General features: G+C 51.8%; 1 protein-coding gene across 6 annotated transcripts; it reads right to left on the bottom strand.

The window, feature by feature from the left end:
• Positions 1–2033: 2033 nt before the first annotated feature.
• Positions 2034–26760, bottom strand: EMC1 (ER membrane protein complex subunit 1). 6 transcript variants are annotated; one of them, XM_046004635.1, is made up of 24 exons: positions 26550–26760; positions 24236–24360; positions 23293–23358; positions 22969–23062; positions 22007–22135; positions 21056–21182; positions 20160–20309; positions 19678–19845; positions 18924–18995; positions 18501–18563; positions 17576–17698; positions 16737–16833; positions 16283–16405; positions 15678–15686; positions 14535–14734; positions 14223–14372; positions 13072–13233; positions 12607–12726; positions 9840–9977; positions 6484–6657; positions 5242–5452; positions 4800–4884; positions 3605–3734; positions 2034–3446 (listed from the first exon to the last, which is right to left on the bottom strand). In XM_046004635.1, the coding sequence occupies exons 1-24, from the start codon at positions 26645–26647 to the stop codon at positions 3267–3269; spliced, it is 2994 nt and encodes a 997-aa protein (XP_045860591.1). In that variant the 5' UTR covers positions 26648–26760; the 3' UTR covers positions 2034–3266. The 6 variants fall into 6 exon arrangements, with proteins under 6 accessions (XP_045860591.1, XP_045860611.1, XP_045860601.1 ...); XM_046004655.1 differs by having other exon boundaries at positions 16283–16402; XM_046004645.1 differs by having other exon boundaries at positions 18501–18560.
• Between the last annotated feature and the right edge of the window lie 21 nt (positions 26761–26781).

Genomic DNA, 26781 nt, shown 5'->3' with positions numbered 1-26781 from the left:
CAGAATGTGCCTGGGTGGCTCAGTCCATTAAGCCGCTGCCCTCGGCTCAGGTCATGGTCTCAGGGTCCTGGGATCGAGCCCCGCATCAGGCTCCTTACTCATCGGAAAGCCTGCTCCTTCCTCTCTCACTCCCTGTGCTTGTTTCCCTCTCTCGCTGTGTCTCTATCAAATAAATACATAAAATCTTTTTTTTTTTAAATATTTATTTGACAGAGAGAGATCACAAGTAGGCAGAGAGGCAAGCAGAGAGAGAGGGAGGAAACAGTCTCCCTGCTAAGCAGAGAGCCCGATGCAGGGCTTGATCCCAGGACCTTAGGATCATGACCTGAACCGAAGGCAGAAGCTTTAACCCACTGAGCCACCCAGGCGCCCCTGAAGAACTTCCTTTTTTAAGTGAAACATTGCAGGGGGCTCCAAGTGAACTTCATTAATGAAGGTGGGGGAAACAGATGGTTCAAGGGAGATGCACAGAAATAGAAGAAAACAGATCAGAGGTAGAGGCTGAGCGAAGCTCATCAACCAAGTGTGGCTTCAAGATGGGGAGAGGTAGAGACATGACAAGACAGGACACAGGACCATGCTCTTAGCATTAGCTCTTTCAAGCACCTGCTTTGAGAGAACTTTCAGTAAAATGGTAATGATGAAAGCCCAAACCTGGGGCTTTTTACGAAAAGGCAGGTAGCTTCCCTCCACTTAGCTTGCTCTTCGGATTCTGGCGCATACATGGGCAAATGAAAACCAGCAGTCAGCAGACTGGGGGCTGCGCCAACGGAGCCCACAGCAGGCCGGTGGCCAATGATGCAGCCTGCTCGGACTTCCGTAGGGCGGTCAGGATTCCAGCCGGGCTTCCTCAAAAGGGGCAGAATCTTTTCTAACTTGTACATATTCCCTTCTCTCAGGACACGTTAGACTAACCATGCTGAGTCAGGATGAATCAATGCCTGTTCTTTCTGGAGATACTTAGATGCTCACTGACTCATTCAGATCCACTTCACAATTTTATTACTCAAGTAAAATGACTCCCATTTCTCTTCCTCCCACTAGCATCATCTACCAGCAGCATACGACCACAAAAAGACCTCGAATTTTGTTTTTAAAGTTTTTTTTTTAATTTTGTTTATTTATTTGACAGAGAGAGATCACAAGTAGGCAGAGAGGCAGGCAGAGAGAGAGAGAGAGAGGAGGAAGCAGGCTCCCCGCCAAGCAGAGAGCCCGATGCAGGACTCGATCCAAGGATCCTGGGATCATGACCTGAGCCGAAGGCAGAGGCTTAAACCACTGAGCCACCCAGGCGCCCCTAAAGTTTTTTTTTTTTTTAATATTTTTATTTATTTATTTATTTGACAGAGAGAGAGGTCACAAGTAGGCAGAGAGGCAGGCAGAGAGAGAGGGAGAAACAGGCTCCCCACTGAGCAGAGAGCCCAATGCGGGGCTTGATCCCAGGACCCTGAGATCATGACCTGAGCCGAAGGCAGAGGCTTAAACCGCTGAGCCACCCAGGCGCCCCTCGAATTTTGTTTTTAAATAACTCTTGGGGTGCCTGGGTGGCTCAGTCGGTGAAGCAGCTGCCTTCGGCTCATGTCACGATCTCAAGGTCCTGGGATTGAGTCCCGCATCAGGCTCCCCACTCAACAGGGAGTCTGCTTGTCCCTCTCCCTCTGCCCCTCCCCTGCCTCAAATAAATAAAATCTTTTATTTTTTTGAAGATTTTATTTATTTATTTGACAGAGATCACAAGTAGGCAGAGAGGCAGGTGGGGGGAAGCAGGCTCCCCACCAAGCAGAGAGCCCGATGCAGGACTCGATCCCAGGATCCTGAGATCATGACCTGAGCCGAAGGCAGAGGCTTAACCCACTGAGTCACCCAGGCGCCCAAGTAAATAAAATCTTAATAATAATAAATAACATGACTCTTGTGTGATTAAATTGGCATGTTTCCCTATTAAAGTACACTGTGTGTCTGCACAGCATTCGGCCCCGTCTAACGCAGAAGTCGCCTCCACATCCCACACCAGAAAAAAGGACAGCCATTCGTTCCATTCCTCATCCGCTTTATTCAGAAACCTGAGTGAACCACTCCTCCCCACAAGGCAGGAGGTGGTCTCCTCTGCACACTTCATCCTTCACGGGAAAGAAAAACGCCATCGTTCCCCAGATCCAGGCACAAAGGAAACTTTAAGGACTTTTTCCATTTGTCAGAGATGACAGCTCAGCCGACAGGCAATGCTTCATCCACCACACGCCAGTTTCCTATGCCCACCCCGCCCGCCCGCCCGCTCTTAAAGCTGCAAAGGTTGCAGCGGTAACATTTAAAATCTACCCACTTCAGGAGGAATGTGGTGACGCGCTCATGAATTTGTATCTAAAAATAAAAAATAAATAATGAGGTTCTCAAACAGGCTCTGACTAGGTCAGAAAAGGACGAGGCCAGCCTGGGGGTGAATTGAGAGGTTAGGAGGTACCGCGAAACGGGTGGAGTCTCTCCTCCCCTGAAATCTCTTGCAGGTTCAGGCAATTCAGTAGTATTCAGGCGGCCTCGGCTCGGACCCACCTTAAGCGCAAAGCATGGGCAATGACTGACAAAGCAGGACACTATGTCGCACCTGACTTGTGACAAACAGCAATAAGGACTGCGTGGCCCCACCAGATGACTGACAGCCTCCAAACTGGAGGCTTGAATTTTGATGCCATAGGTAGACTCCTCAGCTCTTGGGAGAGAATCCCTGAGGCTGGATCCGTCTTTAAGCCTCAACTAAGCACAGATCTTCTTCCTCCCAACATGAAAGAGTAAAAGCACCTATAAGGCAGAGTGACCAGTAAAAGCTCCCGCCTGACTTGGAAGCGTGAGGCAGGGAAACAGTCAGAAGGATTTCTACGGAAGCCTGGGAAACACAAAAGGCGAACCAAAACCTATTGAAGCAGGCCTCCCGAAAGAGAAAAAATCTGTCGGGGGACTTGGTAAAGAAACAACATTCATGGATAGGCAAAGGAGGGAAGCAGGGCGATGGCCTTCGGACTGTGAGGGCGAGTCCGCGGAGAGGCTTCGAGATCCCTGGCCGAGAGAGCGCAGCCTCCACCGGCCATCAACACTGCAGCAGATGCGTCCCAAAAGGGGTCTCCCTGAGAGTCCAGCTTCTTCCCCTCGACTCAGCTGAGGAGACCACCTGACCCGCGTCCTCACCCGGGCCGCCGCACCGCAGCTGGAGCTCCCCGCCTGGCCCCCGCTGCCCCCGGCTCTCTGCTCTCCAGCGCTGGGGTCCTGCGCCCTTACCGCCAGGCCCGATTCAGGAGCTTCACCTGCGCCAGCCTCTTGGTGATCATGGTGGCAAACACCAGGCCAAAGAGGACGCTGCTGATCAGCACGTAGTCATAGTCGTCCTTCAGGACGTCAAACTGCTTGGATGGGTAGACTCGAGTTTGGTAAATGTCCAAACCATAGGCCACAACCTGGAAGGTGGAGGGAACGAGAAATACGTGAGAGAGGCGGCCAGTGGTCCACCGGGACCTCACGCTCTGGACACAAAGGATATAGAATTTCCTCAGCTGCTTCCCGAGCGTGAACCGAAGAGCCGCCGCTGCGCACGGTGGCAGGCAGCCCCACTCACCAGGCAAGTGGACTCCAGACCTGAGGGAGCTGTGTAGATCCCTCGCATTCGAGAAACTGTCTGGTTGTAGTTAATGAATCGCTCTGCGTGTATCTGCACGTCTGGGGAATATGGGATCAGGTTCTCCTCCCTGCAAAACATCAGCCAGGACTGGCATTCAAGACTGCGGCAAGGGGATCTCTCGGCTGCCCTTTCTGAGTCCCGGGAGCTTTCCAGGCCAGTATCTAGCCTCAAATCTTCCTTCAAGGTCTACTTGCATCAAGTAGTTAAAAATGTGGCAGCTGAATGTTAGCAGGGGCTCCAAGAAAGAAACCTGGGTAGAGGGTAGATCTGGATTCCTCCCCTGTTCTAAATCGAATGACAGCCAGAGCTTCACACTAGAGGAGGAGGTCAGGGCCAGTCCAACCCACATGTGGAGCCACTCGGACAATTCCTCCTCTTGACTCAGAGAGCCTCGGTCCATGTTCGTTGGAAAAGCCTAGGCTCACCCCATGGGCTAACTACACTCCCCCTTTCCTCCTGTGCCAACACAGATCTGCTCTCTTCCCACACTGCTCAGTTCCCCACACCCCTAAGTGAACAGAATTCAGGATGGAGGCGAGAAAATATGCAAATGATGGCTGACAATACAAAACTGAATGCTAACGGTGACAAGCTATTCCCCACATGACCCAGCCCTGTTAGCTCCCCGAGCTCACTGCCTCACATCCCCCCAACCCACCGGCTGCTGCAGCCAGCATGGCCTCCTCCCTGCCTCTGGCTCGCCAGCCATGGTCTCAGGGCAGACACAGCCCTCCCCTGCCTGGGAAGCCCTCCCCCAGACAGCCACAGGCTGGCTTCTGACCACCTCCAAGTCTTCCCTCTGCAGTCACCTTCCCAGCCGGCCATCCCCAGGCCACGCTCTCAGGTTACACCCCCTCATAATGCCCTACCCCCACCCTTCCATAGGTCCCATCTTAATTTTTTCTCTGTAGCATTTATGAGTACATGACACGGTATTACTTCTCTTGCGTATCTTACGTAACATCCATCTCATCCCCCCACCACGAAGGGAAAGGTTTTCATCAGACTTGCTCCTGCTCTGCCCCCAGCCCCCAGCACAGCAAGACAGCACGCAGCAGGCTGAGGACCAGGCATCATCAACAGGTCACGTTCCTGAGGGTCAGAGCCACCAGTACTCCTGCAAGTGTCTCACCTGCTTTGCTCTGTTGGGATCTCTGGACGCCTGGGATCCAGCAAGGCCTTAGGAAGGGAAAGAATGGCTCCGGAAGGCAGCCCAACTGCAGAGAAACAAGTGCGGTCATGGGATCGAGCCCATACAAGGCTCTACACTCAAGGGGAGGCTGCTTAAGATTCGCTCTCCCTCCTCCCTTGCCCTCTCCCCACCGCACCCCGTCTTGTGCACATGCGCTCTCTCCCAAACAAACAGAAAGGAGAGAAATGAGAGTCATGTCAATCTCTTACGGTGGCCAAGCTAGACTAAGGAACTTTCCCTGCTCCAATAAAGCCCTCCTTGCTAGCCTCCCCCAGTGGTCACACAGGGCTGTGCCGGTGATGCGCGTCCAGCTGTGATTCTCCGGTGTAGCGCCCTACAGAAACCTGAAACGTCCCCCCGAGACCCTCCCCTGGTCACTCACTAAGCAGGTGCCGGCTGGTGATGCCCCGCTCGGTGATGGTGGCTTCCATGGCGCTGATGGAGGAGGGGAAGATGTAGGACTGCTGGAGGACCTGGGGCAGCTGGGGGCGGTCCAGGGAACTAAAGGCAGTGGCGTTGTACTGCTCAGTGCCCTCATAGAGCTCCAGCGCCGTAAACTCATTGCGCCGGGCCTTGGTGTTCCAGTACTGGTACTGCAGAGAGGAGGGGGACAGCTGGGGACTGAGCTGCCACTTGGGTTGGAAAGGGGTATGGCGCAGGAAGGCACCTCTCTTTCCATGCATGAGCTACACGTCCAGGAAGGAAAGAAACCACCCAGCACCCATTTTCTTCCTTGCTACCAAGTTTACTAACTTTCAGGGTACTTTTATCTAGCTTTAGGCAAAGTTCACCATAAGACAAAGGAGTTCTCAAGATACTTAGAGTCAGAATAACAACAGCTAGGGTCTGAGTGCTTATCACGTGGCAAGCGTTATTCCAACCCAGACCAGAAGACACCCTCCTAGCCCTCCTTCACGAGTGATGTGACACAGGGCGCTCAATAATCACTTCAAGGTCGCATAGTCCAGGGGTGCCTGGGTGGCTCAGTCATTAAGCATCTGTCTTCAGCTCAGGTCAAGATCCTCACGTGCTGGGCTCCAGCCCCGTATTGGGCTCCCTGCTCAGTGGGGAGTCTCCTTCTCCCTCTCCCACTCCCCCTGCTTGTGTTCCCTCTCTCGCTGTCTCTCTCTGTCAAATAAATAGTACCTTTAAAAAAAATTTTAAGGGGCGCCTGGGTGGCTCAGTGGGTTAAGCCGCTGCCTTCGGCTCGGGTCATGATCTCAGGGTCCTGGGATCGAGTCCCGCGTCGGGCTCTCTGCTCGGCAGGGAGCCTGCTTCCCTCTCTCTCTCTCTCTCTGCCTGCCTGTGATCTCTCTCTCTCGCTATCAAATAAATAAATAAATAAAATCTTTAAAAAAAAAAAAAATAAATAAAAAAAAAAATAAATAAAAAAAATTTTAAGAAGTCACACAGTCAGGAAAGGGAAGGGCTGCCATAAGCCCGAGGCCATCTAATTCCTGAGCCAAGTCCCCTAAACAGCACCTCAGCTGCCATCCAGGGGTTTGGATTCTAGAGAAACACGAAGAGGCCACCAGTCTGGAACAAGAGGCACTGAAAGGATTCGAGACACAGGTCTTGGCTGGGTCGTGAACCTGACTGACTCCCACACGTCTGGCGTTCTTACCACCACCCAGTTCTCTGCGTGCACGATGTGGACGGGGCCCTTGGCCTTCCTCTGCACGGAGGAGTGGATGACGCGCCCAGTGACACCATCGACGAGGAAGATGCCCACGAAGGTGCGCTCGTGGTGCGTGTCTGTGCTCTCCGTCACCACGGCCAGCAGGTTGGGGTTCAGGCTCTGCGGAGAAGGAGAGAAGAGTTCCTCCAGAACCATGATGGCCAATCACAAGCTCTGCCATGTGGGAGCCCTGGGTGGAGAGGCAGCCCGGGAGCCTGCCGGCCTGGCAGAGGAATTGGGCTTCCTGGCCGGAGGAGCTCACTACGAGCTTGTCATCACGGCCCCTGGTTAGAGTCCCCGGGTGCTATGTGCCACGTCAGGTACTCTGCCCACATCACCCCCCCGGAATCCCAGAAATAACCTTGCGATGAAGCTATTGTCATCCATACGTGGTAGGTGAGAAAAGGCTGCAGGCCATAAAGCAACTTGCTCACGTCACACACACAGCAAATGGTTAACCTGAGATACAATCCAGCCTGCCCACTCACTGACCTAAGCCACTGTGGTTTCTCTGCACCGGGGCCCGCCCTACGCCTGAACCAACAGACAAGTCTCAGTCCTCGTCTCACCCGACCTGCTAGTACAAAGGGACACAGGTGATTGCCCCTTCTCAAAACCCTAGGGTGCTTGGATGGTTCAGTGGTTAAGCATCTGCCTTCAGCTCAGGTCATGATCCCAGGGTCCTAGGATCAAGCCTCGAGTTGGGCTCCCTGCTTGGCGGGGAGCCTGCTTCCTCCTCTCTCTGCCTGCCTCTCTGCCTACTTGTGATCTCTGTCTGTCCAGTAAATAAATAAAATCTTAAAAAAAACCACTTTCTCCACTTGGCATCCAGGACGCGTGGCCCCAGTTTTCCTCCACCCCACTGGCTGCTCCTTGTCAGTCTACTCTGCAGGCTCCTCATCTCCCCAGTCTCCTGGACATTGTTTACACTCGCTCTTGTGGTCACGCCACCCAGGGGTGCTGGCAATGGCCAAGGTTACACACGCACGCTACACTTTCCCTGAACCCCAGACTCTAAAGGGCTGCCATCTCAGTAGCTCTTCTTAAATGTCCCACCTCAAACCTGACAAGCCCCAAAGGGAATCCCGTCCTGTCCCGCCTAAAGCCTGTTCCCCGCAGGCCTCCCCACGTGTCAGGTTTGAGACCCAGGACCTCTGACTCTTTCCTCTCTTTCTTGACTCCCTTCTCTCTCTCCAGCAGAGACCGAACATCCCACCCACCAGCATATCCTCCTGGCTCTACCTTCAGAACGCCCTGGAATCTGGTCCCTCCTCCCCACCCCCAACCCCAACCAAGCCACCACGTCGCCAGGCTTACTGCAATAGCAGGTCTGCTTGCTGTCTCCCTCGGTCCTCTGGTCCCCACATAGCAGGCTGAGCGAGCCCTTAACCTCGGTTGTTTAGGTCACACCCGTGCTCCCAACTTGCCATCGGCACTCCAGCTCACTCAACATCAAGGCCGGGGTGGTGGCCTCATGATATGTCCTGCCACCCTCTGACCTCAGCAGCCTGGACTCTCCCTGCTCACCGCACTCCAGTCATACTGTCCCCCTTGCTGTTTCTGGAACACTCCAGGTCCACTCCAGCCCTCCTGTCCAGAAGGCTGTTCCCCTGATGTCACGCACTATCCTTCTTCTTTCCCGAGGTGTCACTGTTGCAGTGAGATCCTCCTTAACCTATTTTAACTTGCACGCCCTTCCAATCCCAGCGTCACCGCCCTTCTCGGCTTTGTTCTTCTATAGAACTAGCTGCCCCCGATACACTTTACATTTATCCGTGTACTTGCTTCCTGGTCTCTCCTGAATACAGTAAGAGCCTCAATTTTGTCTATTTTGTTCACGGAGATATCTCAGAGTCTAAAAGAGTGTCTGACACCCCGCTAGCAACCTCACCACCCCCCGCCAGAAAAAAGTACAGCTTCCCCTCTGTGGTGTTCCTTCTAAACCTGCAACCGCAGTCTAACCATGAGAAAAACGTCAGACAAACCAAAATTGTCTACAAAACACCTGCCTCGTACTCGTCAAATCTATCAAGGTGATGAAAAACTAAACAGGCCAGAAGGGACTTAGAGAAACGTGGCAAGTCCGTGGAGCGTGGGGCCCGGGGCTGGGCGTGCAGCAGAAAGGGACCTTCGCGGGAAAACCAGTGAAACTCTAAGTCTGGAGTTAACAGTCTTGTACCATTGCTAGTTTCTTAGTTCAGACAGATGCACCACAGTCCCCCGGAGGAAACCAGGTAAGGTGCACATGCGAATTCAATGTACCATCTTTGCGGCTTTCCTGTAAATCTAAAATTAGGCCAAAACAAAAAGAAGCTTATTGAAAACAACAACAACAACAACAACTAAAAAACGTGTGTGATGAGTATAAATCCAAAAAAGCCCTACCTTAGAACTACTAATTAAGAATACAAGTACTCTTTGTAAATTCTAACTCATAAACGTAAAATTACATAAAGAATACACTTTTTCTAGCACAATCAAACGTACTCTAGAATTTGTATCATTTTGGCTGTTCTGACTGACTAAGGCAAACTGACAGCAGCCACATGGAAGGCAGCCGTCACTAAAGATTTCCAATCGGGAGCGCTAATAAAGTTGACCATGAGGCTGGCACTGTTCTACCCATGTTACGTGTTGTTATGTGTTACCACTAATCTTCACGACAATCCTATGACGTAGGTGCTCTTAGCCCCATTATATTCTTAAAAATAGACATTCGGGAAGCCTCCGCAAACTACCCACGATGAGCGGCCAGCGTGGGGCAGAGCCAGGTGTGAACCCGGACAGTCCAGCCCACGCCCCGTGAAGCTGCTCCCCCGTCAGCTGCCTTGGCCGCACTCTCGGCTGCATCACCCCTCCTCCTCCAACTCAGCCCGCGCTCTGCGGAGGGTGCCACTAACGACCACGCATCGCTACAAGGCTGCCTTCTCTCCCAACAGTCTGGCAGCCCACTAGCCACCTCTCTGTCTCCCTCCTTCACCACTAACTGGTGTGGATCACAGAGCTGGAGTTTCTAATGGATCAATGAAGGCTTAAGCCCCCAGCGTTTGACCAGCACTTTCACGACAGCAAGAGCTAGCATCTACCGGGTAGCAGCCACCGGTCAGGTACTACGCTAGGCCTGAGTGTCACGCGATCATCATGACAGTCCTACAAAGGAGGCACGTCAGACTCGTTTGACAGACAAGAAATGAAAGCTCCAAGGAATGAAACGACTCCTTCAAGATCAAGTAGCTATCAAATCCCAGAGCCAGAATCCAAACCCTTGCCCTTCTGCTTGGCAGCAGACCGCAGAACCATACCTTATAGAGCACGCTGCGGTCCCCCATCACGCGGCCCTGGGAATGAACGTGCTCACTGCTGCGCTTCCCCTTCACCTTGACGATGCGCTGCACTTCTGGGGGAATAGTCAGCTCCCAACTCAGCTCAGTGGTAAGATCCTAGGGCCAGGGCAAGAGAGCCAGCACTTACGATCTGGAGGGTACACTGAGTCCTCTGACAGCTATAGGCAGAAACATCCCACACTCCTTTATTTGGGGCCTTTGTGCCCAAAGAAACAGAGATCAGAGCTCCTAGGGAAACAGCAGTAAGGATCTAGTTTGTGCAGATGTTTTGGATCTCTGTTTGATTAGGCAAGACACTAAAGCCAGTAAGAAAGGAGAGTGGTTCAGTCGTATCTCATTGTTTATCTGAGTAGGAAATATCCAAGGAAAGTTTACCACTTACTACTACTAACTATGGCTCCCATATCTGAGCTCAGCAGTAAATCACTAAGCTGGCATGGACCTTAAAACATTATAGGAAATGTTCCTATAGTCAAAGAAAACCAATTCACAAAGTTTTACAGTTAAATATATTATTTTTTTAAAGATGTATTTATTTGAGAGAGAGAGAGCATGAAAGCATGCATGACCTGGAGGGGCAGAGGGAGAGAATCTCAAGCAGACTCCGCACACTGAGCACGGAGCTGGGTGCAGGGCTGGACCTCATGACCCTGAGATCATGACCTGAGCCAAAACTGAGAGTCAGACACTTGATGGACAGAGCTACCCAGGCACCCCACAGTTAAATAAGTCATTATCCATCCATACTGTGTATATACGGAGCTTTGTGTCCTCTGTCTTCCCTTGGCCACTGTTTCTTCCCATGTCCTCAGGCCTCCACCAATCGTGATACCTGCAAGCTTGCTCCCCCAACCATGAAGAGCCATCTCTTTCAAGGAACCCTTTTTAATAACTGGAGGGGACAATTTTTTCACCCACAAGGGTAAAGAAAGTGTTTTCTGGGGAGACCACTTCCCACGCTGTTTCTGGAAACGTCAACTGTTACAAAATGTCAAGAAAGGATACCGCATTTTTAGGACAGCAAGAACTAAAATTTAGATGGCATTTGCCATGTGCCAGGCATTGCTTCATGTGATTTACACGTATTAACTCCCTGACTCCTCACGACAACCTTACAGAGTAGGTCCTCTATCATCTTATTTTATAGACAAGAAAACAGGGTGAGGGATGTCATGGGCCCAAGGTCACGAAGTTAATAAATCATAAAGCCCAGCTTCCCCCCTGGGCAGCCAGGTCCAAGCTCCTAAGCTCTATGTTGCACTGCGTCTCAAAAGGCCTTGTGGGACAGGATGGAGGGCCCCTGGTGAGTACATGACCCAGATCCCTCCTGTCTGCAGGCCTGCTAACGAGGCCAAGGCCAGCCCCCCGTGAACCTCAGAGCTGGCCCTCGGGGTCGGTGTCTATCAGTCTTTGCTACCGCTGGACTCAAGTAAGTCAGCAGTGGAGAAAATCAGCCCCATTTAAAAAATCAGATTTGGGGACACCTGGGTGGGTCAGTGGGTTAAGCCTCTGCCTTTGGCTCAGGTCATGATCTCAGGGTCCTGGGATCGAGCCCCGCATCGGGCTCTCTGCTTAGCGGGGAGCCTGCTTCCCCCTCTCTCTCTGCCTACTATTGGTCTCTGGCAAATAAATTAAATCTTTTAGAAAAAAATCAGATTCAAAGCACACATTCTATCAAGAGTGGGTCAGTAACGGCATCTTCATACAGAAAGTACAACTGTACTCAACCTCCGTTCCACCTCCCACCCTCTCAAGAATGGACCACAACACTCCTTCCCTCTGCTAGAGAAAAGGAACGTGGATTAAAAAATCCATGGGTTGGGGGGCGGTGAGGGTGGATGGGCTGGGTGGGAGGGCGCCTGGGTGGCTCAGTTGCTTAAGCAGCTGGCTCTTGATTTCAGCTCAGATTGTGATCTCAGGGTCCTGGGATCAAGCCCCACATCGGGCTCCATGCTTAGCAAGGAGTCTGTTTGAGGATTCTCTCCTCCTCCTTGTCCCTCTGCCCCTCCCACTGCTCACATGCTCTCTCTTTCTCTCTCTCTGAAATAAATACATCTTTTTTTTTTTTAAAAGATTTTATTTATTTATTTTACAGAGAGAGAGACCACAAGTAGGCAGAGAGTCAGGCAGAGAGAGAGGGGGAAGCAGGCTCCCCGCTGAGCAGAGAGACCGATGCGGGGCTTGATCCCAGGACCTGGAGATCATGACCTGAGCCGAAGGCAGCAGCTTAATCCACTGAGCCACCCAGGCGCCCTAATAAATACATCTTTTAAAAAAAAAGAAAAAAAAATCCTCCATGGGGCAAAAATTTTATCTCCTGGGCATTACTCTTTTCATAGTACCTAGAATCTTGTCTGCCATGTAGCAGCTCCTTAATATAAAAAGGCCTATGGGGCGCCTGGGTGGCTCAGTGGGTTAAGCCACTGCCTTCGGCTCGGGTCATGATCTCAGGGTCCTGGGATCGAGTCCTGCATTGGGCTCTCTGCTCAGGGGGGAGCCTGCTTCCCTCTCTCTCTCTGCCTGCCCCTCTGTCTACTTGTGATCTCTGTCAAATAAATAAATAAAATCTTTAAAAAAAATATGAAAAGGCCTACGAATCAGACATCAGGACTGTGCTGAGCCACATTTTCAACACAATGAATAGCAAAATCCACTTCTTAGCCAAATAGCCAAGAAACGCTTATACCCTCCCATGGAAGGTCCTGCCAGGGGGTGCCCTCCCTACCTTTCGAAGTCGATATCCACAGAGCCGTCCCTGTTCTGCATCCACCAAATAGAAAAAGATGGAAGGAGCAAGCTCATGTAGCTGTCGCAAGACATTCCGAGTGGCTGGGAACGCCATGACCTTGAAAACCCCAGAGAGCCCAAAAGAGTTAGAGGAAAAGGGTGTTCTATGCAGTTTCCCAAGATTCATTAAAGTTTGCCGTCAAAAAGCCTTAAAAATAAAACAATCAATTTTAAAAGAATTAAAGCCCATTGAACCCAAAAAAGGCTTAAATCTCCTTTTGCTGAGAGCCTGAGTTTCCACAGGTGCAGGGAAGGAAAAGCCACTGGGTGGCTCAGAGATGCCTTTCCAGCCCACATATGCGCTGACTGCCGAGCCCCAGCTCTGGCCGCAAGCTGCCACGGGGACCACCCTCCCCACACCGGACCCCACCCAGTGCTCGCCAGCCACGCTCAAGTCTCCTACCTTATACTCATCATCGATCAATAGCAGCACCTTGGCGTAGTCCTGATCCATGATGGGGAGAAGCAGAGACTGCAGGATGGGGCGCTTCGGCACTGGGGGAGCCACCTGACTCCACTTGCCAAAGATGGGATTGAAGACGTACAGAGAACTCATCCCTGACTCCTGAGATGGACAAGCCAACGGTCAGACCAGCAGCAGGAAAAGGACGCAAGTGCTAAGGGCAGAGCTGGAGAGCTGGGACTTCAGCTCAACTGTGACACATTCCTGGGACCCCTGTGTGGATGCCCTATTTGTGCTGAATAAAGTTTTGCCTGAAGGTGAATGGAGGCTAACGTGTCAGGAGGGAAACGGTCGAACTGCCCCTGTGGCCGAGCACTGGACACGCTGAGGAAGGAACAGAACGGTCAAGTACTGAATTGCTAACCTCGGGCAGCCATTCCAGCGGTGCCTACCAAGTCTAGAAAGTGCCCTTTCTTTTTTTTAAAGATTTTACTTTTATTATCTGAGTGAGAGAGAGAAAGAATAAGCAAGGGGAGAGGCAGAGGCATGGTGAGAAGCAAACGCCCTGCTGAGCAGGAAGTCCAATGTGGGACTCGATCCCAGGACCCTGGGATCATGACCTGAGCTGAAGGCAGATGCCTAACCAACCGAGCCACCAAGTTGCCCCCCACCCTTTTTTTTTTTTTAAGATTTTATTTTTATAATTTATTTGAGAGAGAATGAGTGAGAGAGCACAAGCAGGGGGAGGGGCATAGGGAGAGGGAAACTGTTTCTTTCTAAAGACACCAGAGTGAATCCACAAAAATCCAACTAATTCTGGGAGACAGAAATAAATAGTTTTGTGTCCTGCTCTCCCTTGTCTAAGGAGAAAGCAGCCGCTCAGCTGCTAACAGCGGCCTGCGTGTGGGAAGGAGGAGGGCTGGCTCCTTCCAGGTCTGGTGACATCACACCCCCTCCAGCGTCAACCCCCATCAGTTCTGGATGGGTCATGGATGCGTCTTCTGCTCAAACAGCTGGAACAAACAGAGCTCTAGCCCCTGAACACCTGTCCCTAGCCTTCCCAGAATTCCAAAGGCCCAGGAGAAATCCAACTTACAAAACACTGAAAAGCTATACCCCCTCTGGCTCAGAGCCAAGGAGGACAGCCTCACCTTGTCCTTTACCAGCAGGGTGCACTGTGGGGGGTGGGGGAAATGGGCCGTCGTCCTCTGGACCATGAGTTTAAAGGAGGAATCTGGCTTGACGCTAGGGAGATACTGTTTCCACAGGATGGTGCCAGAGCTGCTCTCAATGCCAAAAAGCTGCAAGAGAAACAAACACCTGGCTCACTACTAGGAAGGCAAACCAGAGAGCGGACTTTCTCTATGGAAATCAGCACCAGTGCTATCCCCTACCAAAGGCTTTTTGCTTCCCATTCACCAAAGATCAGAAGGTTTGGTACCTGGGACTTAAAGCCCTCTCACCTTGCCCGAGGCGGTCACCATCACCATCATCTTCTGGAGGTTAAATTCATCTCTGGCCAGGGTATCAATGTTGATCTCATTCTTAATCTGACTTCGGGGCTTCCGAGCGTCGTAAAACATCTTCCAGAGGTGGGAGGTCCACGCCTGCAGCAGGATGAGCTGGGACGACAGGCGTTTCAGGAACATCCCCAGCAGGCCGTCTAGTGGCAAGGAGAACGTACCAGAACTGAGGCTCGTCCCTCATCAGACTAGGTGTTTCCAGCAAGGAGCTTTTTCTAATGAGGGAGTCTCTCCCGCTGCTGCGGAGCACTCAAGTCATGACACGCCAGGCAGGGAGCCCGAGGGCGGTCCTTTACCTGAAGCTACCACTCTCACCCCCGGGTACAGCCATGCAGGAACTCCAAACCCTATTTTCCTGGCTCCCAGCACTCCCACCTCCTGGCCTCTTGGAAGAGGAGACCAGGTCAGGGATCAGCCATGCTGAGCATGTCTCCACCACACCTGCATCCAGAATGACCAGAAGGAGGTTTCCCGGTGTCACGACAAAACCAGAAGCGGGGAGAGTGTGGGGGTGCAGAGGTAAGTGTGCCACGGACGGGCATTTCCCTTAACCATGGTTCGACTCCCACCCTGTCTACTAAACTGACAGCCGGCAGACCTACTTGCCTCCAAGCCCCAAACCCTGTCAATGAGGCCACCACCCTCAAGTCTCCCCCACGGGGTCAATGTGGCAGCATGAGTACAGAGCCCGGTCTCTGGAGTCTGGCAGCCTGGACTAAAATCTCGGCTCCGCTACTTACTAGCTGGGTGACCCAGCTCATGTACATAACCTCTGGCCTCTGGTTCCTCATGCGTAAGATCGCGTATAGTCCAAGGGCCACGTGACCTACACACGTGACTTCACACCACACGGGGTCCACGGTGAGTGCTCACTAAAAAGTAGTGCCTTTGTGCATCCTACTTCCAAGCAATCTCAGCTCAAGGAAGCGAAGTGAGGGGCAAACAGAACAAGCCACAGGCCCAGCAGTCCATGCACACACGGTATGCGCCTCAATGATGCGGGTCAGGAAAAACAAACAATTAACCAAAAGCTAGCCACGTGGACAGGCAACGGGCAACAAGGCAGCAGGAAGCAGATTTTACCTTGAATTGCTGGATCCGGGCAGCAGAAATAAACAGTAAAGTCAAATTAATCCTCGGCTCAGAAAACCCGCAATGCCTACTGGGGTGCCCGGCCCAGAGGAGGCCCTCAGTAAACATGGCCGCAGAGCGCGGTGGAGGGATGGGAGGAAGAGGCGGGAGGCAGGACAGACCAGAGCGGAGTGAACAGAGTCCACCCTGGGGCATGGGACTGGCGGGCTCCAGAGGGCACCGCGGGCCACCACAACAACCCGTCAACCCAGTCACACCTCTCCGGAAAGACGCGGCCGGTGCCTGGGGGACAAGGCGTGACACGGTGCCTGGCAACTCTGAGGAACTGAGGCAATGGCAGCTATGACTCTACTAAGTGAAGACTGAGGGGTTCCCAAGCGGCTCCTTTCAGAGGAAAGAACGGTCACCTAAACCACATGGCCACGAGGGCGCCGGAAACTGGTCGCAGAGCAAGTTGCACACACACGGGCAAAATGATTGCGCCCAGGAAGCCGGGGATGCCGTGAGCCAGCATCTCCTGCGGTCTAACTAGCAGACCCCTCCCCAGAGCAGCACCCCCCAGCCACGGCGCTGTTCCCAGCGTCCTCCGTGCGTACCTGCCTTCTTGCCGAATTCTCCTTCCAGCTCGGCCTGGGCGCCCGTCAGGGGCAGATCCACCATCTCCAGGCACACCACCTCTGCCAGCGACTCCTCCCGGGCCCACAGCACCACCTTCCCTGCTACAGAAACCCCGGTTACGAAAGCCACGCCTGCCTCCCCCAGCGCCTGAAGGCTCTTCTCCGTGGTTCGGGGATTCCAGACGCTCTCGTGTCAGGCCGAGAAGCAGCAGCGCACAGGGTGGCATGCGACAGTTCAGGTAAGGGAAGGTCGTCAGAGTTCACCTTAGAAGGCTACGGGATTGTTCAGAAGCAGAGCACATATGGCTCTAAAAACTATTCGGACTACACGCCACTGGACTCTTTCCCAGAAGCCAGTCCACGGCCCCCAAATGCAGTCCGACGAGAAATCTGGGCAGGCCTAGCAAAAATGGGCTGACTGAGGTGCGCTCACCCGGCTGCTGCAGGAAGAGTAGCAGGTGGTCCTCCGTCTGCACCAGGGCCCGGTAGCCCACCGAGTCGTCCTTCTTCAAGAACACCTGGATGTAGAGCTGTAGGCAGAGCCCAGGCCCCCGCAGTCAGCCAGAACCCAAATGCCTCTGTGCGCCAGACCCCCAGACTCAAGGCATCAGGAGTGGGAAAAGGCCCAGGACCCGGGGTGATTCACTGTCCAGGCAACACAGCGTCCCCCCAGACCCCAAGAAGGTAACGTGAATGCGTCAGGGCCAGCGCTGCGCCGCCAGGCCGCGGCTGAGACCTCTCCGAGTGCGGGGCCTCAGAGTTTCCCGGGCACCGCGTCTTTCCCTCCCGCTCCAGTCACTCCCCATGGAGCGAGCAGAAGGCCAAAGTGAGAGCTTCCATTCTGGAGCTACAGAAGCCACAGCCCAGAGCAGCTGAGAACACCCTGAATGCACAGCGGCCACGCAGGTGCCAACAGCAAGTGCAGGCTGCGGCCCCGGCGACGTCTTCCGGGCTCGTGACTCTGGACACGGTTCGGATCTCACAAGGCCCAGTTTCGTGGTAAAACGAGGGCAGTAATAAGCATTTCACAAGGCTGGTGAGACAGGTGAGTCGATTAGGGCATAAACAACTGAGCACTGTGCCTGGCACACTCACCACTTAGCACAAGCGATACCTGCTTTGACCGTTAGTCACAGGGCCTTATAACAAGTCAGCTCCTCAGGAAGAACTAGAGCCTGTAACCAGAGAGCCCTAAGCCTGGACCCAAGGCTGTGGCCTGGCCTGTGCTGAGAAGCCCCCGCGACGGAGCCTGACACGAAGGCTCGGACTCACCCGCTCTGGCCGAGTGCCGTTCTGTTCCAGACTGAAGGCGATGGTGGTGTCAAGCAGCCGCCGACCTGTCTCCACTAAGTAGAGGTTAATGGTGTAGGTCTGGTTGAAGCAAGTCAGCGAGTCCTACGGGGACAGATGGCAGGGGTCAACAGAGAGATCCCCCAAAGCCAAGTCCCACAGAGGAAATCCAAGAATTGGGGTTAACTACCCTAGAGAAGGTCCAGGCCAAGAAAGGAAATATATGCAAAGGAAAATAAAAGGGAAAAAAAAGGGCGCCCGGGTGGCTCAGTTCGTCGGCGACTGCCTTCAGCTCAGATCATGATCCTGGAGTCTCGGGATTAAGTCCCATATCGGGCTCCCTGCTCAGCAGGGAGTCTGCTTCTCCCTCTGACCCTTCCCCTTCTCATGCTCTCTCTCAAATAAATAAATTGAAAAGTCTAAAAAGTAGTTTTTAAAGGAATAAAGAAAGCTAAGTTGTAAGGCAAAAATGAGATATCCGAGTAAATACACAGAGTAACAACCACGATACTTGTTGCAGAAGGACGTCAGCACAATGCAGCAGACTTCCCAAAGAGAGGGAAAACCCCAGCAAGGAAATCACAAAGCTCTTCCGGGAGAGCACAGGAGGTGGAAGACACAGCAGAAGCCCCGCCCCGGGGCCCACACTCTGCTCCAGTGCGACCGCACAGATCGCCATTCAGCAACACCAGCTGGGGCCCAGAAGACACGGGAAACGGAGCTGGAGGAGAAAGTGGTTAAGAACAGATTCTAGGGATTCTACTTCCGAGCTCCCAACTACAAAGGATCCAGACAAGCACGATTTACAGCATGCGGCAAACTCCGCCAGGGCTGAGCGCTCCAGGAGACCTGCTGCCAGCCTCCCTGGAGGCCTAGGTCTGGCACACTGTCCAACGCCACACCGTACCTGAGCCCTGGGCTTCTCCGGAAAGCTCCCCAGGGACCCGTCTTCAGAACTGCTCGGTTTCTGCTGGGGAAAAGAGAAGGACAAAAGAGAACATTTAACCTACAGGGTTATTCCCCAGTCACCGAACTGAAGGTCTCCCTTCTGTGTCATCTTAGCACCCGGGAGAAGACAAACGTCCCTCCTCACTCCTGCTCACAGAGCCTACAGAGCTCTTAAGAGCCACAGAAGGAAGTGAGGCTGTACTATTAGGGTCCTACTCCTGGGGACAGGGGTCATTGAAAGCACTACAGAGCAAGTGAGAACTTACTTCTCAACAGTTTCCTGCCCCTGGGTTCAAACTGCCCTGACGTTTGGTTCTCGGGGCTCCTAGGAGACCTAAGGAAGGAGAACCCCCAAGTGCCGGCTGGTATTCTTGATACGCACCGTTTCACCACGACAGGTCACGACTGCAGCCACCGTCTTCTCTCCAGTGGTGGCAAAGCTCACTAGGGCAGCCTGGGAAGAAAGCAAAGTGTCAGTTCCTAATTGGGGCCTATACCACTCATCGGCCTTACAGAGGAGCATCTCTCCAGGCAGGTCCCTTGGCCTTGGAGCTGAAAGTGCTCCTGACTTTGAAGCATAGCAGCCAGGGCACCTGAAAACAGAGGGAGGCCTCAGAGGTATCCAGAGCTGAAAATAGGCCTTTCCCCTACCTCCAACACAGGGACCCACCAGCCCTACATCTCACACTGTTCTTCGAATCTACAGGGAAGCTCGAATGAATGTCCCCCCCTCTCCTGTGAACTCAGAACAAGGCGCCAGTTTGGCCCTAAAGATCCTTTGGAACTCTCAGGAAAAAAAAAAAAAAGGATTCCATTTCTGCTCTAAAGAAAGCCATCTGGGGGCGCCTGGGTGGTTCAGTGGATTAAGCCTCTGCCTTCGACCCAGGTCATGATCTTGGGGTCCTGGGATCGAGCCCCACATTGGGCTCTCTGCTCAGCAGGCAGCCTGCTTGCCCCTCTCTCTCTGCCTGCCTCTCTGCCTACTTGCGATCTCTCTGTCGGATAAATAAATAAAATCTTTTAAAAGTAAATGAATAAATAAAGCGAACACATCTCAAACCGCACAGAGAAGCCTGGATCCAGAGCAAACATCGACAGATCCTCCTGATTCCCAGCACCGTGCTGCCTGCGGTCACCTGTGGGAAGTCTTTGAGCAGACTCAGGGCTCCGTGATGGTAGTGCAGCAGAGCATAGTGGCTTGGGGACAACTGCAGGAAGAACTGGGCCCGAGAAGGATCCACCGGGTTAGGCTGCGTGGGCAGGACCCGGGGCTGGAAACCACTTGCAAATTCTAAGTCAAGAGACTGAAAGGCAAGAAAAAAAGAGGATTAGGGCTACAAGCGGGCAAGTCACTGGTCCACTGATCCACCCGAGGCCTCCTTCCTCTGCCCCACTTTGCCAGGGAAAGTAACCAGGCCACGGCACGTAGCTCCAGAAGCTCCCACTCAGGCTCTCTAAAGAAAAGAGTGGCCCATTTCTCCTCACACCAATCCAGCCAGAAGCCTAACCTCCCAACAACTACCGAGGCTCAGGAAGGAAGCCGTGTCACTGGGAGAAAAACTTTTCTAAGCAGCAAAGGCAAGGCCTCGGGCCAGGGAGCAGCAGCGCCACCCCTCACCTGCAGCGGGATCTGTCTCAACTCCCACTCCGTCTCCAGGGCCAGGGTCTGGAGGGACCGTGAGCTCGGGTCGGGGCACACCAGGACAGCCTCATCCACCACACCACAGGCTCCAGTGAGACTCTGAAGCCAGGGGGTTGACACCCTGACCTACAGGACAGACATTGTAGCGGGACATTGATGAGAATGTTTACATTTTTCTCTCCACTCATCAGCAAGGTCACGCGGGCTAAGCTCGAAGATTCTTCATGGCTGGTTCCAAAGGACTTCTTCCGGGTGCCTGGGTGGCTCAGTGGGTTAAGCAGCTGCCTTCGGCTCAGGTCATGATCCCAGGGTCCTGAGATCGAGCCCGGCATCGGGCTCCCTGCTTAGCGGAGAGCCTGCTTCTCCCTCCCTTTCTGCCCACTGCTTTGCCTACTTGTGCTCTCTATCTTTCTGTCAAATAGATAAATAAAATCTTGGAAAAAAAAAAAAGAAGGACTTCTTCCCACCCCTCCCAACTTCCCGAGAGCTCCCAAACTGGAGAAAATTAGGATCTGGAAAAACATACCAGGTCATCTTTAAGACCCAATATTTCAGATAAGTGTTTCTTTCCTATATCGTCATACGGGGTTTCCTATAACTACTACACAGAAGCACCTCCTAAGAAACTTGCAGGCAATGAGAAAAAACCTACGTAACTTCCCATCCACCCCAGGAGAGCACCATGCATGAACGTGAGGGCTTTAAACAAGCGCTCAATGAGGAGAAAATAGCCTCCAAGTGACTAGAATCAGGGACCACAAATGGCTTCTGCATCTGCCCAGCCAAGCTCCCTGGTCCCTGAGGCAAAGGCAGGCTCCGTCTATTCCCCTTCACAATCCGCAAGGTGCCTCACGCCAGATGCCTGGCCATACCTGCTGAACAATCTCTCCATCTTCCACGTTAAACCTGACGATGTTCACATGGCTGAAAGGAACAACTCCGAGGGCCCATACCACCCCAGACCCGTAGGAATACGTCATCTGGTAATGGATGCTGTCACTAAGAGAGGGAAGACAAAGGAAGGAGCAACAGCTTCAGCCACAGGTCAGGTCCACCCTCAGGGGTCCTCTTGTCACAACCTAGCCGTCCCCAAGTAGGATTTGTTTGGCTCCCAGTTTTGTTTTTGTTTTTAATAGTCACCAACACTTAGATCTGAGACTTTACATGTAAAAATCAGATTTCTAGCTCTTCTTAAAAAGGAGGAGCGGCAACGCTAGGCATGACTACAGGGCGCCAATCGGCTAAGTAAGGCTGCCCCCTGGAGGTGAGCCAGGCACACTGCAGCTGCCAGAAATCCCCACAGGGCCTGTTTTGCTCAGGGGTGCCATGCACTTGGCCACATCTGAATTTGAGTTTTTACACCCTGAAAATGGCCAAAAATCTGAGCAAATCTTTTCCTTTCTTCCCTCTGTCCTGATCCTTCCCAGCTTCAATGCTTTCCACGACTAAGACTTCTGGAAACCATCTCAAACCTCATCAGCCCCTACCCTGGGCTCTTCTTCAGTTGTTCTGATTCATAACATGAATGAAAGGCTCAGTCTGACTTGAAGTGAAGTCAAAAAGCCCAGAGTGCTACGACCAAGAGCGAGGAGCCACTCCCCTTGCTGGGCTGTGTCTAATGCCCAGTTTAAGAATTTTCTCCTCATTACAAACGAAATGCCAGAAGGAGCACAGCCAGTGAGTACAGGCCTACATCCAGTGAGCCCAACACACGATGCCAACATTAAGGGAGACTGAGTCAGAATACTTCCAACCCTGGGAGAAACAGGAGCTTGTAGAGAGCAGGACAAGGTGGCCGTCACCCCGTGGGCAGGTGGACTTACCTTTCAGGGAGGTGTTCCACCCACTTCAGGTGCCCACTAGAGAGATGGTGCAGGGCAAGAGTGGTCTTCTTGAGGACCGCAATGTACCGCACTGAGTCCTGCAGGCCTACCAGCCCGAGTGCCTGGAAACTGAGCACGGGTACAGGGGTGAGAACAGCCTGATGCCTCCAAGGTCTCAGACTAGAGCAGAGAATCTGGAACGCCACCACTAAGCTTGATAGGTAAGAAAACAGGCCTTGGGGTCAAATGCATCAGGATCCTAATACCGGCTCTGCATAGGGTGAGCTGGCTTGGGAGGGTGTACTCTCAACCCCTCGGCTCTGCTGCTACCCTGAAGCCCCGTGAACCTCCTCAGGGTTGTTCCCTCCCTCTATTAGGACTCCCCAGCAAGCAGGCCATCCCTCCTCCATGGCATTCTTCATCCTGGACTGTCATCACAGGCTACGTGCCTGCCTACCCCAGCTGACCGTGAGTTTCTGGACAACAGAAACTTTCTCATGGTCACATATGTGTTCCCACGGCCTGGGGGGGGCACCAGGTGTTAACCACGTAACCATCAGAAGCGGAGTACATGACTGCAATCGGCCCTGTGATCGCAGCAACCCAGCAAAGATACAGCAGCAGTCCAAGCTGTTCTCGCAACACAAAATTAAAATGCTGAAAAGTTCGTATCACACTCCTACACCTTGGACATTACAGAGTTCTCACGTCACGGTAAGATCAGGAGCAGCAATCATGCGCAAGGATACATACTGCACCTAACACGTGCTCGATAAACACTGGCAGAGTCACCACGTGTTCCGTGACCTCAACTCATCAAAACGCGTGGCGTTTGACGTTTGGGCTCTTTGGTGACCCATGAGGAAAAAAGTCAAAAGACCCTGCATTGCTGTCCATGCAGACCTGTGTTCCAGCAAAGCCTTGAGGCAAGCCTAGATGACATACAGCTTCTTGCCCTCTACCTGCCACTGTCCAAGGTAATCTCCCAGTTCAGGCCCCCAATGTTAGTCTCCCAGGAACGCATGATCCGGCCTCCATTGGACACAGTGATTGCATCTGGAAGAGAAAAGACCATGGTGAAGTCATCTCCCCAACTGGCACTCTGTGGCCTCCTCTGATGGTCGAGGAGCAATGCCCGCACCTCTGAGGTACGGATGCAAATAGAAGTTAATTGCAATACCTGTCCTTTCCTTTTGGGGACACCCCTCTCCTCTCCCTTCCCTAACAGATCCTGTATGGGGAGATGGAGCCAACACCACAATAAAGACCAAGTAGGACTCACTTACCCTGTCCGTAGAGCAGCATGGCGTCCACAGCCCCTTCTGCTGTGCCCTTGTCGACATGGCGCCACACTGAGAGACAGGAGAGTGAGATGTTACTATAAACTGGAGAGAGGTATCCAAGAAGACAAGTAGGAGAGACTGGAAGAGGTCTTTGTTTGCACAGCGGTATCTAATTTTATTTCAAGGGAGAGAAGGATTACAGCTAACCAGCAATGATCCACTCACTCACTGGTAATGAGGGGAGGAAGGTTTGAGAGGAGCCATTCCTGTCCCAGTCTGAACTCCTCATTTCCCATACCCCCTACCACCCCAAACACATAAATGAAGGACAAAATTAACAGATTCACAAGAAAAATGGTGATCGTAAATCTTATTTCCATAATTTTGGTCCCAAAAAACACCCACAAAAGCAGCATAAGTAACTTAAATGAGGCATCCAAATCTTTACTGCAGAATAGAAAACAGAAATAGAAAAATATTTTGAAATAACATTTTATTTTATTTTTTTTAAGATTTTATTTATTTATTTGACAGAGAGAAATCACAACTAGGCAGAGAGGCAGGCAGAGAGAGAGGAGGAAGCAGGCTCCCTGCTGAGCAGAGAGCCCAATGCGGGACTTGATCCCAGGACCCTGAGATCATGACCTGAGCTGAAGGCATTAACCCACTGAGCCACCCAGACGTCGCTGAAATAACATTTTAACCTAAGAACTATCAGGACTCAGCCTGAGGGTCTAAACTAAAAACACCAGTTATAGGAAAACAGTTACTATTCAAAGACAACACAACCAGAAAACAAGTATCAGAATTCAGTAAGAGACATCTTTCAGCCAACCTGCCCCTAACATGGTAAGCAGCCAAGAAGACTACACAAGCCACGATCCATTCTGATTCACTATGGTCAGTCATTCCGTCCCAAGATAAGCACCCTACACAGGTCACTCACAGATCTCCCCGGTCCGAGAATTTAATGCTGCAATCACATTCTTCTCTGTAGCCACAACCAGTTTCTTGGATCCAGGGGAAAATTCCAATGAGGCAAACTTGAGCTTCCCAACATACTGCTGTCTCCTGAGGAAGAGAGGACAGGGAAATGTGAGGGGCCAAAATCATCACTGCACAAAACGTTGTGGGAAAAGACCACTGCGCCAACATGGAAGGTTATCACCAACCTACCTATCTTAGGACATGTGAGGAATATCTGTTAATGAGGAGATTTGACCAAAAGCAAGATTTCTACGCAACATAGTCAGAAGGCAAGGGAACAAGAGAGAATACACCCTAAGAGATAAGAAGCACAAGTCTTACTTCTTCTTTTTTTTTTTAAGATTTTACGTATTTATTTATTTGAGAGAGAAAGAAAAAGTGAGCAGGGGGAGGGGTGGAGGGAGATGAACAAGCAGACTCTGTGCTGAGTTCAGAGCTCAACACAGGGCTCGATCCCAGGACCCAGAGATCATGACCTGAGCTGAGGGCAGACGCTTAACTGACTGAGCCTCCCAGGTGCCCCCCCAAGTCTTACTTCTAAATGCAAGCACATATTATCTCAAGTGCCACCCAAAAGAACACCTGGCCTAAATCCCACTGGAACAAACATTAGTCCTCTCTGTATTCATTAATAGTGGGACTATTACGTGAGAGAAGAGACACAAAGCCTAATGTCCACAAGCATACAATTCAACTGCCCTTCTGTTTTCATGGACCACTAGAGAAAAAAATCATGCAAATTTTCCAATACAACTGGGTTAGACTTCTGTTTTCTACAGTCTTTTCTTTCCTTTTTTTTTTTTTTTAAGATTTTATTTATTTATTTGACAGAGAGAGAGATCACAAGTTGGCAGAGAGGCAGGCGGAGAGAAAGAGGGGGAAGCAGGCTCCCTGCCGAGCAGAGAGCACGATGTGGAGCTCGATCCCAAGACCCTGAGATCATGACCTGAGCCGAAGGCAAAGGCTTAACCCATTGAGCCACCCGGGCGCCCCTCATGGGTCTTTTTACATATATTTTATATTGTTTATTTATTATATATTTTATATTATTATATATTATATTTTTATATATAATTTACAAATATTTTTCTATTTGTAAATTATATATATCTAGTATTCTGCTAAGTTGGAGTCATACCACACATGCATATAGGCTGTGTATGTGTAATAAATATACATGTTACATTGTGAGCATTTGCCCACATCCTTAAAAATATGGCTTATGTTGCATTTATCACACCGTCCTCTATCACATACATATACATCTGCCCCACTAGACTGAGCTCCTTCTTATCTATCCACAGCACCTAGAACAATTGTTGGCCTACTACAGGCAAGCAACAAATATGTGAGTCAATGTATCTGACACAGAAAACACTTCACAGAGGAGGAGGTACCTGAGCTGGGCTCTGAAGAATAAACTGTTCTCTGAATAATAAAAACAATGGGTAACAGTAACTGTACGCAATGAGCCAGGCATTGTGCTAACTTAGAAAGAATGATCTCATTCATCTTTACGAGTGCTGTAGGGAATAATGAACCATTAATAAACCCATTTTACAGATAAAGAAACCTTGGCACAGAGCGGTTAAGTCACTTTCCCAAGTCATACAAACCTTAAGTGCCAAAATTTAGCCTCCAACGAGAGTACACCTTAATTGCAAGGCCTTAAGGAAGGGGGCGGTAGAGAGGAAAAATTGCGTAGGTGAATTAAATAATTGGCATCTCCATGAATGGCACCTCCCGGCTGATGTGAGACTTCCTGGACTTGTTCTAGGCCCAGGGCCAAGCTGGGCTGAAAGAGGAGAAATGGTACAAGTGTAGGACCCAGGGTAAGACCCAAGCTCCTGTTCACATCCCAAGAGATGCCAATTCGAGGAAGAACGAGAGTTCACTGAGGGGCTGTCGACCCCGACACCCAGCAGATCAGAAACCTGACAGTCACAGAAACAGGCCCTGACGGGAAAGAAGGAACAGTGACCTCTGACCAGAACCCCAAGCATGCTTGAATGCCAGGGCCGGCTTCACGAACCCGCAACCTGTCACATAGAGACTGGCTTAGAAGCGCCCCTGACGCTCCATTTAATGCCCTGCTGTGGTATCTTAAAACTCTTTAACTTTTGAACCCGGGGTCCCACATTTTCATTTTGCAATGGGCCCCACAAGTTCTGCAGCCGGTCCTGCAGCCTGTAACCCCGTCTCCCTGTAGCAGGCACAAGGCTGGACTGAGAAAAAAGCCACACATTTCCCGAACAGGCCCCACACGCACGTACCAATCGAACTTGCCCACTTGGTCTTCGTAGACTGCGGCCGCAAGGACAAGCAGCGCAGCCCAAAGACAGAGCCGAAGAGCCGCCACCGACGCCGCCATGATGGGAGCCTGGGCCGGCCCACCGCCCGCCCGTCATGCACCCGGCCTCAGGCTCCGCCTCCGCAGACCATAGAGTTGGGATCTCACGAGAAGCCCTTGCCGGGGAGCTCCGGACTCGGAGGCCCCCCAGCGCG

This window comes from Meles meles, chromosome 1, assembly GCF_922984935.1.
Source record: "Meles meles chromosome 1, mMelMel3.1 paternal haplotype, whole genome shotgun sequence".
NCBI classification, from domain to species: Eukaryota; Metazoa; Chordata; class Mammalia; order Carnivora; family Mustelidae; genus Meles; species Meles meles.
This window is presented reverse-complemented; position numbering and strand designations above follow the sequence as displayed.